The 16494-nt window shown below is 32.7% G+C and overlaps 2 protein-coding genes across 2 annotated transcripts; both read left to right on the forward strand.

Moving 5' to 3' along the window:
* The first annotated feature begins 2136 nt into the window (after window positions 1–2136).
* Window positions 2137–11602, forward strand: LOC114287990 (ABC transporter A family member 7-like). Its single transcript, XM_028231488.2, has 18 exons — window positions 2137–2332; window positions 3281–3662; window positions 4276–4355; window positions 4530–4674; window positions 5200–5319; window positions 5407–5531; window positions 6313–6471; window positions 7458–7620; window positions 7700–7825; window positions 7925–8008; window positions 8645–9022; window positions 9406–9602; window positions 9886–9995; window positions 10123–10207; window positions 10457–10585; window positions 10692–10797; window positions 10935–11023; window positions 11202–11602. The coding sequence occupies exons 1-18, from the start codon at window positions 2255–2257 to the stop codon at window positions 11499–11501; spliced, it is 2856 nt and encodes a 951-aa protein (XP_028087289.2). The 5' UTR covers window positions 2137–2254; the 3' UTR covers window positions 11502–11602.
* Window positions 11603–15312: 3710 nt separating this feature from the next.
* LOC114287989 (uncharacterized) lies at window positions 15313–16011 on the forward strand. Its single transcript, XM_028231487.2, has one exon. It carries the CDS (start codon window positions 15313–15315, stop codon window positions 16009–16011), a length of 699 nt encoding a protein of 232 aa, XP_028087288.1.
* Window positions 16012–16494: the final 483 nt, after the last annotated feature.

Genomic DNA, 16494 nt, shown 5'->3' on the forward strand with positions numbered 1-16494 from the left:
TTTAAAAAAAATTGATTAGTTGGAAGATTGGTGCTTTTGATTTCTATTTTCTAATTATCAACTTTTAATTTATATAAGTTGTACCAAACACTAGATAATCATACTAGTCCAACAATACATATATGTAAACCTAATAACTAACACAAATAATCAACAAGTCCCATTTTACAAACCACAGTTTTAGTATTGCATGCTATATAAGTTTGTAAGAAAATTAATATCTACCAAAATTTTAATTAATTATTGTTCTCCCTCCATGACCAAGTAGTTGCTTTGAGTTTAATTGGTGGCATCTGTATATATTACTCTTCAAAACAAGAGTTGGGAAATTTCACCTGATGCAGACCTATTATTATTATATATTTCTATAAAATAAAAAATAAAATAAAAAATAAACCTGTCACATAGTTTCGCATAGGTTAAGCATTTTTCATGAATTAAGCTCATTATATATTCATATTCAAATTCTTACTTATTACCACACGCTTTTGAACTTTAGTCTAAAAACTAAAGAATCCATGTTGAGATAAAGACAACAATTGTAGACATTATTGTTGAGATCAATCCAGGTATTTTAAAACAAAGAAAATCCTGAGACAATAAAAAAGCACAAAGTAACAAATAGATAAAAGGGTGAGTGTGAGTAACCCCATACCAATCAGTGGGCTTCACATATCCTTTGACCATGTTTGTTTGGACGGACTGGATTAGCATTCCCATGACTAATAGTCCTAGGATTACGAATCCGTTGGATTATGTATCATATCTTAACTAATAGTCAAGTTTAAAATAATCAGTCTGTATTTTAATTGTTTAACCAAATATCGGATTAATAATTTTATTAGACTATTAGTCCAATCCCAAACTCATGTCCACCCAAACAAACATGGTCTTCATGTCTATTTTGTGTATGTTATTTTTTTAATATATAGCATTATTAAAAAAAAACTATTTTTATTATCAACATTTGAAATATTAAATTTAGTAGTAGCTTAGATGGGTGGAGACAAGGTACACATCAAATGTTGATAATAAAAATTGGGGAAATGCCTGAGGCCTCGAATCTGAGGCCTCGAATTTGCCTCGAATCCCAATTTTTTTTTTTTTTTTTTTTTTTGTCTTTTCTTTTAACTTAAGACAGTTAGTTTGGTATTTTTTTTTCTTTTCTTTTTGCAAGGATAGTTTATGTATAGGGATGTGCTAAAAAATTAGATATTTTGCAAGTGAGTTGGGTTAGACTGATTGAATGATAAAATTGACTGATAAATTTTTTTATTTTATTTTATTTTATTTATTGGGCTGTGTTATTTATTTTTATTTTTTTTAAAGGTAGTCATATGTATGGATGTGCCAAAAAATTAGACATCCCGCACCAACTCATCATACAAAATTATTTAAAATTAATAAATTTTAACCAGCAGTGATCAATCAATTAGGTTGGACTTGTTGAGTGATAAAATTGATTAATCCAAAATTGACTGATCAATTTATTAATTTTATATATTTTTATACGATGAACTAGTACGAAATATTTAATTTTTTTGGTACATCCCTACATATAACCACCCTAAAAAAATAAAATAAACAAAAAAAATAATACACAAAGTCAAAATAAAAAAATAAAAAAAAGCACTTTCGAGGCGAATTCGAGGCCTCGAATTCGAGGCCTCTATCACTGCTCTAAAAATTGTGTGCAGAGCAAATAGTTTTCTTTTAATAATGCTATATTTATATTAGATTAACCTTATTATTTTATTTGTCAACACAATATTTGTGTAATAAATCCTACAACTTGTGTATATTTCTAATGTAGCACAAAAAACTAAACTAACACATTAAATAATAAAATAAGATCGCAGAAATAAATAAACATTATAATATTACTCATTTTCTTTTTCTTTTTAAAATTTTGTCCCTCAATAATAATATCTATATTGAGGAATTCGAAATTGCTTGTAAATAGGTACTTACAAGGAATTCAAATGTAAATAAATAAGCATGAATGGCAGGCAGGGCAGTATAGTCATTTCATTTAATTAAGGGTAGTTTCGGCCGGTAAATAACTGAATAAATGATATTGAAAGGATAATACAGTCATTTTACCATTGGATATGTACACATACATGCCTTAAATCACCGAAAACACTTGCTTGGCGCCAAAATTTTTATTTTAACGGTCACATTTCAGTGTAGAAACAGAGAAGCAGATAGTAGAGAGAGAGAGAGAGAGAGAGAGCTATCAATCACACTGTCAATGGCGGATTCATCACATGATCGTGCGAGCTTCAGCAATCAAGCCAATGCTTTGCTCAGAAAAAACTTGACTTTTCAGGTCTCTCTCTCTCTAGTTTTCTATTTAGGGTTGATCTGTTTAAGATTGCTTTGTTTTGCTTCCTTTCTGATTGTTTGCTTTTTCTTTTTTTTATTTTTTGAATAAATTACCAATAGCTCCTAATAGTTAAATCGTAGCTATAAATAATTTTTTGTGACAATTTTTTGCATATGTCGTTAAAAATTGACAATTTACTTTTTTTTAATGATTTGTATAAATTGTCACTACATCTAACGAATTTTTTAAACTGTTGTTAAAAGTTGAAAATTAATGACTTTTTTATGACAATTTTTTTTACTTGTTATTAAAATTTATAATTAGTAACATTTTTTATGATAAAATTTTCAAACTATCTCTGAAATTAACAATTAGTGTCTTTCTTTCTTTTTTTTTTATATAAAAAATGTCATTAATTATTGTAAGACCTGTTGAAGAATAAGTATACACCCAAGTGCATATTTTTTTAATTTTATTTTTGCTTTAAGGATTTGTATTTACAGTTGATTGGTTAATTACTTGATTATTAGAGCTGATAATATCAAATTACGTGTTCATAATACTTGAACTCATTATTAATTTATTGAAATTTGGATCTGTTTGTAGATTGAGTGATCTTTAACACACACACACACATAATTGATGAGATTTCAGGATTGATTGATGTTAAGCCCTAATGATTTCATTGTTTGGTACGTGGCACGAGTGTTTGATGTTTGAAATTTTGAATTCACTTCTCAGAAAATTTGATCTTGAAAGGAGATAATTTTAGGTTGAATTGTGAAAGTAATTTTTCCTGGACTTCCCTAGGTAGCAAAAACTTAATAATTTCAATTTCTAGTACCAGAACTTATGGGTTTTACAAGTATTTATCATGGATTTTTGTAATGATATCTTCATATATTCTTTTTTCTTTCGTTTTTTTTATTTTTTTTTATTTTCTCTTTGCAGAAACGAAATATCAGGGCAAATCTTCGGCTCATCTTTTTCCCATTTTATTTCTGCTTGATACTTGTTTTGGTCCAAACTTTGGTTAACAAGGAACTGGATAAACCCAAAAACAAGTGTGGGTGCACTTGTATTGATACCAATGGGGATGGTAAATGTGAGAGGGTGTGTGGGATTGAGTACTCGACTTTGGATCAAGTGAGCAGCTGTTCCATTCCTAGTCCCCCAGAGTGGCCTCCCTTGTTGCAAATACCAGCTCCTGAGTTTCGTGCAGTTAGAACCGATTTTCTTTCATTCACAGACTTGCCTGATGAGTCTTGCAGGAGTTCGGGATCCTGTCCTGCAACTATTCTTTTTACCGGGAATAATCAATCTCTTGGACAAAGTATATCCTCTCTCTCTCTCTCTCTCTCTCTCTCTCTCTCTCTCTCTCCTCTATTTGTTTTATCTTATTTGGGTTAATTACACTAATCTCTCTCTCTCCTCTATTTGTTTTATCTTATTTGGGTTAATTACACTAATGGTCCCCAAAGTATACGCTATGTTACACTTTAGTCTCTGACATCAGCGCCATTCAAAATTAGTAATGGGAGGAGATATATTTTTATAATTTTACACAAAGCCTCAAGAAAAGCAAAATGACCAAATACACACATGGTCAAAAAATGTGCATTTTGTAGAATTTTGGTTCTTAAAATATCTGTTTTGTTTCATTTTAGTCTATCTTGCATTTTTTATCCTTATTCTTTTAATTTTGTTGCATTTTTTTTTTTTTTTTTTGTAAAAATTTGAAAATACTCTCCCACACTGATTTTGAACTGTGCTATTGTTGTGGACTAAAGTGTAACTAATTGCATACTTTAGGGACCAAAGTGAAACAATTAAAAGATTGAGGACTAAAGTATAACAACAGAACGAGTATAGTAGGGACCAATTGTGTAATTAACCCATCTTATTTTATTGCACTAAATGATTATTTGATCAACAAATCTTGTTAGGTTTGGCTGGAAATATGTTCCCTAGTTCTTCCACTTTGAATTCCTCTGATATTTTGTATAGCTTAGCCAATGATGTATCAGTAAGTTGTCCTTCCTCTTTTATTTATTTATTTATTATTATTATTATTATTTATGTTTTCTTTCTTTCAAAATCTTAGTTTCCTTGTTATAAAAATATTTGTTCATATCCATCTTATTTTCTCTTGATTTTTATATTCATTTTGCTGCTAATATGAATCTTTGAAACATTTCAGGGATCAGAAACAATGACTGGATATTTCAATTTTCTTGACCCAGCTTTCTTTTCAAATTATCCGCTTTGTCGCCTCCAACCACAGTGCTCTACAAATTCTACAACTTCTGTTACAATCCAGATTACATCCATTTCAGTACCGGCGGGTATAAATCATATGAATAGGAACTCCAATTTTGTTATTGTCATTAACATATTTGAGATTCACATCTATGTCACATCACACGGAGGCACTGGACACATTTAATGCTTTTCAGTCACAGTGACACAGCATACTCAGAGAACATAAACAAGAACTAAGCTAACTTACAGTAAGGAAAGCTTCCATTTTGTATCATCCTATCGTGAAAATCTTTTGCATGGTTAGTAGACCTCTAGGAAACTCACAAATTAAAGATTGGTATTAAAAAAATGTACAAACACCAGTATTGGTTCATTTCTGAGACCTACGCCTCGGACTTATATTTGGCATATGGACCATGTTAAATTATACATTGTTCAATATTCTCTTGTTTAGTACAATTTTGTCCAATTGATATTTATCCAAACAAAAAAAAAAAAAAATTGTCCAATTGATGATCCCCTCAAGTGTGTGTGTTTGCATTTATGTATGTAATTTGGGTAGAATCTTTATGATTTTTGTTTATTGGCTTTTTTTTCCTTGAATTTAGAGATTAGATGTGCTCAAGGTCTACATTTGTGGCGCAATAATTCTTCTGAAATTAATGATGAGCTATATAAGGGATTCTGGAAGGGAAATTCAGAACGGAAAATTGATGAGATGGTGGCAGGTGGTCTGCTAAAATATTCCTCACTACCATGTTATATGTTATCATATGAGACTAGGAGTGACCTTACTTGTGAATTTTTTGTGGCAGCCTATGATTTCTTGAACTCAAATTTGAATAACTTCAATGTGAGTATATGGTACAATTCTACCTATAAGAATGACACTGGCAATGGTCCTCTAGCATTGATGCGGGTTCCTCGCTCAGTGAATTTGGTATCTATTCTGAACTGGATAACTTAACTACTTTCCTTTTCTTCTATGTAATCTTTGCCGGTTACAAAATCTAATTCAATTTATTTTTATCTCCTTCTTTCACTTTCATTAAATAAGTTGGTCATAAAGGTGTCACTACAGCTAAAATATTGGCTACAAAAATATAAGAAATGTACAATGTTTTTGCAGAAGAGTAAAATACTGTAGTCGTTATCTGATGCCTCTTGATTGATTTCTAATCCATGAATATAGGTCTGTGTTACTTTCACTCACTTTTGCAATTTTGGTATTTTTTTCTCTCAAAATAAAGTTCACTTGGTCTCTTCTGGGCTTCACAAATGTTTTCGCTGAATATGTACTTGACAACATAAAGCAAAAAAACTATGTAAAGTAGTGCTACCTCCATTTGTTTTGGTAGAAAACATTGTCTGGAAAATGTTTTCTGTATTTTTTGGCGTTTGGTAGAATAAAAAACAAGGCTATTTGGGAACAAAATCTTTTCCATTTTAGAAAGGCAGAAAATGTTTTCCGGACTAAAGTTTTTCCAATGTCACCACATTACCACTGCCACCATCACCTCAACCACCACAGCATCATCACTACTATCACTGCCACCATCACCGTCACCATTACCACCCTACTACCATGCCACCATCTCCACCTCCACCTTTGTCCCACCATACATAGAAAAATGTTTTCCGTTAAAAATGTTTTTTGCCCAAACAAAGCGTAAACAAAAAGCAATGAGAATTATTGACTTTTACAATTCATACATGTACAGGTCTCAAATGCCTACCTCCAATTTTTGCTTGGCCCTGCTACAAATATCCTATTTGATTTTGTCAAAGAAATGCCCAAGCCTGAAACCCAACTCAGGCTGGATTTCGCTTCTCTCCTTGGACCACTCGTCTTCACATGGGTCATTATCCAATTATTCCCTGTAAGTGAGCAATTATTATTATCATTTTTTTCACTAATAGTGGAGTTGGGTTGAATTAGAGTCATTTGAGCCATGCATGTTCTTCCAAAGTTTTATTCAGTTACAGTTGTAACTTTAAGCTGCTCTCAATTATTGATCATTACCTAAAAAGCATGGAAAGAGTAGGGATATGAATATGGCGTCACAGGAAAACATACCAATACCACAAACCATGCAAAAATAAGATATGAATGCAGTGGGAAACAACAACATTCATTTTTTAAAGCAATTATGTTGGGAATTTATCAATTATACTCAGTTTTCAACTAAGGCTACTAAAAATCATGTAAAAAACCAACAGTTTAGACAGAGAAAAACTTAGTATCAGATTTAACACAATTTTCATGCTACATGTCACATACAAGAAATGCTTCAAAACTTTAAAACCCTTAATATGTTTTTTTACATGCATGACACGACAAGTGGGTGACAGTCTTGAAATATTTAAGTTTATATATTTTTTGGATGTCATACATATGAATACTTTATTCAAAGATAAAAGAAAAAAATACTACACAACATTAATTTCTAAAGTTTAAAGGAGTTATTAATAGGTATAATATCTACATTTTTTTTTTTTTAATCATTTGATCCTAAGTTATTTTGCTAAACTTGTAGTGTGTTTCATTTGTATCTAAGTGATGGACTCGTATGCCCCCCAGGTGTCTGTAGCATGTCTAGGTCAAAAAAAGTTTGAAAAAATAATAAGATACATTTGGAGAAGTGTCCAATGAGTGCCCATGTCCGACACAGAATAGATACATCACCTTCTTAGAAGTGTCCATGCTTCTTAGGATGGTATGTGTCATGTGGACAGTGAAATGATTGCTTTAATTTAGGAAGATGTTATTTATTCTTTTTAATTGCTTTAATTTATATATTATAATTGCCTTCAATCATTTTTAATTTTAATTTTCCTTTTTTTTTTTTCTTTTTTTTAAATCTAGGTCATATTGACATCTTTGGTTTATGAGAAGCAACAGAAGCTAAGAATCATGATGAAAATGCATGGGCTTGGCGATGGCCCTTATTGGATGATTTCTTATGCTTATTTTCTTGTCATATCTTCAGCCTATATGTTATGTTTTGTGATATTTGGCTCAGTTATAGGTAAAAAGACAACAAATGAACTGTTTTCCTTCTTCTAACTTTTAATCAAGTTGCTTTAATACAGCTGATTTCCATGCAGGTTTAAAATTCTTCACACTTAATGATTACAGCATCCAATTTGTGTTTTATTTCATCTACATAAACTTGCAAATTTCACTGGCTTTTCTAATAGCTTCCGTTTTCTCAAATGTGAAGACCGCTGCAGGTTTGGTCTCAGATAATTGATTTTATTCAACAAAACGTGTCAAATTCTTTCCTTTTAGTTGAACAATAAGAGATGCTGCCTGTAATTTGATGATCACAGCTGTAGCATACTTTATCGTCTTCGGAAGTGGGCTCTTAGGAGGCTTTCTTTTCCAGTTCTTTATTGAAGATCCATCATTCCCAAGTAAGTAGAAGGAACCTTAATAAAGATTAAGCTGTAATTCTTGTTCACCAGATCTTGCATTTGTACTCTGCCTTCCTATCCATCTAAGCACATATCATTTCCTCAAAATTCATATTGCTGCTAGATACCCCATCTAAACAAGTTAATTTTAGATCAATGCATTTATGACTAGTTTTTTTTAAAAATATTTTAAAATTGGCTCAAATAAATTTCTTTTGACTCCTATGTCTAGAAGGAAGAGAAACGCATGCATAACAAATTTGGTAATTCTGAAAATTGTAGCCACTTTTTGGTTTGTGTATTTGTGCCAAAACATACTCCACCCTAATGGGTTAAGAAGGGTTTCCAACTAAGCAACAAGAAAGCCATTGCATTTTTAATTTTTGTGGCAATGTGATGCTCCAAATTAGTGATGGCTTCTAAGGTTGCACAGCACAACTTAGAGATGAGGCTTATATGACACTTTTGTTACTGTGTTGTTTTGATTGTCCAAATGAATTTGACACAGAGGATGAACACAATCATCTAATCAGGTTGAGTTTCGTTGGTACTTCTGCTTTTCTTCCATGTTCTGTGTTGTCTTTACATTTGTACTTTTCATAACTCTAATCAACACGATATGTTTCAATGTTGCAGGAGGCTGGATTGTTGTTATGGAGTTATATCCCGGCTTTTCTCTATATCGTGGGTTATATGAGTTTTCACAACATTCCTTCATGGGAAATTATATGGGGACTAAAGGGATGCGCTGGGGAGACATAAGTGATAGCAATCATGGGATGAGAGATATTTTAATAATTATGTTTGTGGAGTGGTTGGTGGTTCTGTTTGTTGCATTTTACATAGATCAAGTTGTATCATCAGGAAGTGGTGTTGGAAGAAGTCCTCTATTTTTCTTGGAAAAGTTTCGGAAAAAGCCTTTGTCATCTTCATCCATGAGGAAACCAAGTCTGAGAAGGCAAGGATCTAAAGTTTTTGTTCAAATGGAGAAACCTGATGTTGCCCAAGAGGCAAGTTTTTCTTGGTTATGATCTGTATTCTTATCTTTTAATTTAGGAAAAGGGTATTTGAAATGGAATGACGAAAACTTTATTGACTAGAATACAAAGCAAGTTGCTCTCATTGCTCCAAGATCTCTTATGCTTGAATTTTAGACCCTTGATCTGTCTTTACTCTCACTCAAATCAGTCTCACGATTATATTACCTAGATATAAGAGACCTCTTGGTGATGTGTAAATTCATGTCCACAATGGGTCTGCGTTAAACCATCTAACATTTTTAAATTTTTATTTCATGTGTACCTTTTATAGGTGCATTCTTGATTTTACTCACTAGAATGTCTAATGTTTGTTCATGATTCCACTTGTTTATGTTTCTTTTTACCTTTTTCAGACAGAGAGGGTTGAACAGTTGCTACTTGAGCCAACAGCAAGTCATGCTATCATCTGTGATAAACTCAAAAAGGTGTATCCAAAAAGGGATGGAAACCCTGAAAAATATGCAGTGAGAGGGTTGTCACTTGCTTTGCCTCAAGGGGAATGCTTTGGTATGCTTGGCCCCAATGGTGCTGGCAAAACCTCTTTTATTAATATGGTCAGTATAAAATGGTCTTGGATCTGCAAATGATGTACTTAAGTGACTTCTTATTTCTTTTCTTTCTTATGATCAAGTGTTTCTCAAGGAATTAAAAAAAATGGGTTCTAAATTTGTTATCACGAGGTGTTGTCTTGATTGGTCATCCCTTTGTCATACATGCTTTATTTCTATAGCAACCATGGTTCATTGCATGAAATCATTCTGGAAAGCGATATATTCCTTTTATTTTTTGGTTTTATTTATTTATTTTTGCAATACTTTCATATGTTTTTGTTGATAGATGATTGGGCTTCTAAAGCCAAGCTCTGGCACGGCTTATGTTGAAGGTTTGGATATACAGACCCAGATGGATGAAATATATACCAGCATGGGCGTATGTCCACAACACAAGTAAGCACAGATATTCTTCAATTTGAAGAAAGTAGTTTCACTGGTCCTTGTTTCCTCCAATTTTGGAAGTCTGACTAATTTCGTGTTTTTTTATTTTTTTATTTTCATTTCATGGACAATTATACAGCCTACTCTGGGAAAATCCAACAGGAAGAGAGCACTTACTTTTCTATGGAAGGCTTAAAAACCTTCGAGGGTCTGCATTAACCCAAGTAAGTAGACATTGTATCACTCAAAAACATTTCATGTCAATTTCTATTTGCATTTGAGAACAAGTGTTGTATCACTGTATGTTGCTTTGCATCATCTGATTTATAGAAAGATGAAAATAAATTGCTGAAATTGATATGAGCTCAAGTGTATTGACTTCATAAAAATGATAGTAATGCTTTATTTTGTAGTCATCCCAAGCCAGAAAACTTCCGAATTTTTTTTCCTACTATCATATTCGTTTGCTATAGGCAGTGGAAGAATCTCTTAAGAGCGTCAACCTATTTCATGGAGGGGTTGCTGACAAACAGGCCGGGAAATATAGTGGAGGTATGAAGAGGAGGCTTAGTGTCGCCATTTCACTAATTGGGGATCCGAAGGTATGTCTGAAAATCTCCATATGATCTACTATGCTGTCTAATCTTTTTCTAGTACTACATCTCTTGACAATTGATAAAATGTCTAATTCTTCTAAATTTTGCAAAGGTTGTCTATATGGATGAGCCTAGTACTGGACTAGATCCAGCTTCAAGAAAGAGTTTATGGGATGTTGTGAAGCAAGCTAAACAAAATCGAGCAATCATTCTCACTAGAAATCTCTCTCTCTCATGGATTTTTATTACCTGAAGATCTTTTCTTATATATGCTAATTTTGTACTATCCCATCAAACAGTTACAATTTTATTTCCCAAGTACTTTCATTGACATAGCTCACTCAAATGATTTTATCACATTCAATGGAGGAGGCAGAACATCTGTGTGATCGCCTTGGAATTTTTGTTGATGGAAGCCTGCAGTGCATAGGAAATCCCAAGGAGGTAATTTTGAATTATATAATGTTAATTTGTATAATATTTTAGGTATAGTCTCCATAATTTCTCAATAAATGATATAGTGTTGTCACATCTTCAATATATACCCACTTCTCCTAATTAGATTTTAGGCTGTTCTTATTAAACATGTACTAATAAACAATATTCTTGTTTTGAATGACAGTTGAAGGCTAGATATGGAGGGTCTTACGTGTTCACAATGACGACAACATCAAATCATGAAGAGGAAGTGGAGAACTTGGTACAACAGCTGTCCCCCAATGCTAACAAGATATACCATTTATCGGGGACTCAAAAGTTTGAGCTGCCAAAACAAGAGGTGAGAATTGCAGATGTTTTCCAAGCAGTTGAGAATGCAAAGAGCAGATTCACCGTTCATGCATGGGGTCTTGCTGATACTACCTTGGAGGATGTCTTTATCAAGGTTGCTCGCGGGGCTCAAGCATTCAATGTGCTCTCATAATTCTCAAATATGATCGCCAATATCTCTACTTATATATATATATATATATATATGTATATGTCTGTTCATATGGTTTTATGCATTATGTATTTTATGTTATTTTGCTTCAAAAACAGTGTATGTATTGTAGAATTGTATTCTTTAATGGCATTATTATGAATGCCCTGAAGTTTGAAATTTATTATTACACATTGATTGAAATTTGTTATTATGCACTTGTGCACTGGTTTCAATCAAATCCTCCCTCATAATTTTGGTGTCATGATCTTGCTAAGCATGACACATCAACAAAATGTTTAATTCAACAACTCATGTCGAACAACATTACTAGGGGTGATTTGGGATGATTTAAAATACACTTTTTGACTTTTTATGAAATATGAATTCGGTATGGGTTAGGTTTGAAGTGATGTGTTAGAGGGGTGATGTGACTTAAATAAGATGATGTGACTTAAATAGAATAGTAACTTTTTAACTTTTTTAAATCATGCCAAACAAGGCCTAAATTTTTTTTTTTTTTTTTTTTGACAACATGACAAGTCAACACAAAATTAATCCAATGACTGTGTCAATCTACATTATTACAAAAATACACATTTCAAAATATTGGAAAAACACACAGGTCAAACTTAGTTCTTGGTCATGAATGGCCCATAAATGTTTGATCTTGCACTTTCACTAATTAAAGGTGCCCATGGGTCAGGTCAGGCTTACACCAGGGCTTTATTTTGTGGGCGCCACTTTGGGCTCACAATAATAATCTGAATGGTTTATCATGTAAACTTTATAGTACAGATTGTCCGTGTAAAAATTCAGTTTCATCAGATACTGATAAATAGATGAACAAATCACATTTTATTTTATAAAGTGGATGATTTAAGTTCAAATTCATAATTCCCGTTGTCATACATTTTAAAAAAAACAAATCCAATTTGTTCATGTGTCTAGTGATATTCAATGAAACAATTTTTTTGCACAATCATGTTTACTATTGAGCCTACAAGATGAACTATCATCATGGGTAGTCTACTATGGGTCCCATGTTAATGATCCGAATCATTCATTTTTTAGACTACAACATGTAGATCATCCATAAAAAAAATCAAGTTTATTCAATAAACGTAGCCATACTAGTTTATGATATTTATTTACAAAAAAAAAAAAATGAACGACAAATATAATTTAAAAATTAAACCATTTATTTTTTAGGAGAGAAATGCAATAAGATAACATGACTGATTTATACATTGTGATCTAAAAAATGAATAATTTGAATCATCAAGATATAATCCATGATGGACTCTAGGGCTGAAACATTGGGCCGGAGACAATCTGCCTCCATAATAAATAGTGGTAAGGATGGATCTTTTTGGCTTGTTTGGTTGTGAACCTTTACTTGCAAGACAAGCAAAGAAATTCAACTGTTGCATATTTTAAATCGATTCTCTCCAGTGTTTTCTTTTCTTCAGCCTTGCCTACTTGCAAGACAAGCAATGAAATTCAACTGTCCAATTTTTAATTTAATTCTTTCTATTGATTTCTCTTATCTAATTTTCTCTTGAAAAAGGTGTTCCTACAGATTATAGGCACAAAATATAAATATTCGGTGTTAATGTTAACATGCCATTTACATGGAAAGGAAAATTTAAAATTTAAAATCACATGCCAAATTATATTTTAAGTATATTTTAATTTTGAAAGGTTTATATATATATATATATATATAAATAGAAAATAATAAATTTTTTAAATAATGTGGATTGAATTATTATTTTTTACTCTTAAATAAATAACACTTCTCACGTCACTTTCCCTAATTCCAATTTGATTTATCACATTCTAAAATAAATAATCATAAATCACTTTCTTAATTAAATCTGATCCAAACCCTAGAATCACAATACCCAAAATTACATTCTCATCTCAAAACTTAACCTTATAAATAGCAATGTCCTCTTTTTAAAAAAATCGAAAGACAAAAACAACCTAAAACCTTTGTCGCTTTCTTCTTCTGTCTACACTGCAAAAAGGTTAGCTATCTTTCAATCTCTTTTAACTAAAAACTCATCTCTTCTTTGCACAGACAACTCTCTCTCTCTCTCTCTCTCTCTCTCTCTCTCTCTCTCTTGTTTAAGCTTTAGGGTTAGTCCGTTTCTATATTTGTATATATATATATATTATGTGATTGTTGATTCTTTATTAGTTGCAGTGCTTTAATAAATATTCATGAATATTATTGTTCATTGTACAATCATCTATATTAGGTACATAGGTCATGTTTATTTGAGCGGACATGCGTTTGGGATTGGACTAATGATCCAATAAAATTATTAATCCGATGTTTGGTCTCACATATGATGGACTATCCAATCCGGGGGTGGAATATGAATTGGGAGACTAAACCAAAGTCTTAGTTAACTCATTAAAGTATCAAATTAACCCTAATTATATATCAATATTTGTCGACTATTAATCATTCGTTATAATCCTAATTCAATCCAAATGTAAGATAAGATAAGTAATTGAAGGGATTCGTAATTCTAAAATTATTAGTCATGAGAATGCTAATTCAACCTAATCTAATCCGCTTAAACAAATATTAGCCCCGTTATAGAGCCCAAAAGCTTTGGCTCGAATTTGAGAAGGAAGAAGGAGGAAGAAGAAGAAGAAGAAGAAGAAGAGAAGGAGGAAGGCCATCAAAATGGGGTTGGAGGCGGAGGCGGAGGCGGAGGCAGAGGCAGAGGCGGGGCTGCGATGCGACGATTGGCCGATGAGCTGCGACGAGCGACGACGATCGGCCGACGAGCTGCGACGACTCTCTCTCGCCTCTCGCCTCTCGCCTCTCGCCTCTCGCCTCTCGCCTCTCGCCTCTGTTTCTCTTCTGTGTTCAAAAACAAAGAAGAAGAAGAAAAGAAAGAAAAGGAAGAAAAGAAAAAAAAAAAATGAAACCCAAAACGACGTCGTTTGGGTTTCGAGCCGAATTCGAGCCACTGATTTCGGATCCTCAAACATTTTTCAACAAATATTGCCTAATCTGATTAAACAAATATGGCCTAGTGTATGTTGTTTTTAGAGAAACGATGAAGGGCTTGACAATTTGGGCTGGTTTTACTACGAATATACAAGATATTTTTATATACATAATGTGATAAGGATTCAAAGCTACCATTCCGTCATATTGGTCCCGTTTTAAAGTAAATCATGTAACCAGACTATAATTGAATCATAAAAGCTGGTTTGGTTCGCTTTGATTCTATGATTCTAGATTGTTCTTTTTTCAATAATAAATAACAACAATTTAGTATGGTTGAGTTGGTTGCAACTTGTTAATTTGACAATCCAGATTTATGTTTGAATCTTGGTAACAACTTCAATATTATTGATTTTACATATAGAAATATTAAAAAATAATAAACAGATTTGTATATCAAGGTTCAATTTAGTTTAGAATCACACTGGAAGCCTTTGAATCATAAATTGGACCGATTCAAACGGTTCAAAGATCCCCCTCTACCAAAGCACAAAGCTTCACACACACAAGCACTGTTCTTGAATTTACCTTATTTTTTGTGACTTAATAAACCAGAAATTTGATAGTGTGTTTTTAAAGATGAAATATATTTTTATAAACTGCAATGGGTCCATTTTTTATTTAAGTGTGTAAATAAAAATACTTACAGACTAAAAAATATCATGTAGTCAGTCTTGTGTTTGTGTACTCTTCTTCGATAAATTTCTTTTACTGAAAAAAAAAAAAGCCATTGTTTTGTTATATTTTTCTTATTCTTTGTTGTTGTTCTTCGCTTTCAAGATGCCTTGGAAATGTTTCACTCCATTCAACCATTCTTGTAATGCGCATGCTGATAATTCTATCATACCCAACAACCTAGTAGTACCTTCGGATGATCGATCCTACTTCTACATCAAGATTGTTGCAGAGTTTTCAACACCATCAGTGGAAGATGAAGACGGTCTTCCGACAAATAACCCAGAAAGGATCGAGCATGTCCGGCCATTTTTCGTGCCATATGACCAACTGATACAAAACGAAGCGTCTTGGTATACCATATCAAACATGCTCTCTTCGGTGCATATCCCATTAGATACTCAACCAAACATGTTGCATCGTATCAGCCGGTGTGCTCATGTTATGGCTCGCACAGCTGACAGCATGGGACGCAAGGTACTACCTATGATAGTCAAAATCTACCTTGAGAATTGTGTGTATTACAATGAGGAAGATGAAGTCGATGTTTTTTCGCAAGATTCTATGGAAGAAATGTTGTCGAGGCAAGTGCCTGCTAGTAAAGCTTCAATGGAGGACTTGGAGCCAGTGAGAGCTGAAGGCTCGGGTTCAACAAAGCAATGTGTGATATGTCAGGAAGAGCTCCCGATCGGTTGTGACGCTAAGCAAATGCCTTGCGCCCATGTTTTTCATGGAAAATGCATTGTCAGATGGCTCGAAGTGAGTAACTTGTGTCCACTATGTCGCTTCCAATTGCCTAATTGAGGTGGTCTTTTTTTATTATTATTTTATTATCAGATAAATTTATTGATGAAACTCAGAAGGTCGTACAAACAAAATACATCAATAAAAAGAAAATTCAGAGAGTTGACATTGTATTTGGATTATATATAAAGGGGTTCTCTTTCTAAATTTTTCTGACTTCCAACATTTGGGGTTATTGTATGTGCACACACCTTTTAGTAGTCATTGCATTGAATCAAATGGACGATATTTTATCATATAAATGGTTTCTTTCTTGCCACAGCATGATAAATCATTGTGTAAGAAGTACTATCAATAGGTTCAACTTCTTGATCAGTTATAATTTTTTAACACTTTGGTTTCATATATCAAAAATCTACAAGTCTCTATTGATGCTGCTAATAGATATGATACACTTGGCCAAATGGTCATTCCACAACTCACAAAACATTTCCTCCAAAAACTACATTTTTGTATTAATGGTTTCTTGTTTTCTTTTTTCGG

The sequence above is a fragment of the Camellia sinensis genome, chromosome 15 (genome assembly GCF_055761805.1).
Source record: "Camellia sinensis isolate YWXY chromosome 15, ASM5576180v1, whole genome shotgun sequence".
NCBI classification, from domain to species: Eukaryota; Viridiplantae; Streptophyta; class Magnoliopsida; order Ericales; family Theaceae; genus Camellia; species Camellia sinensis.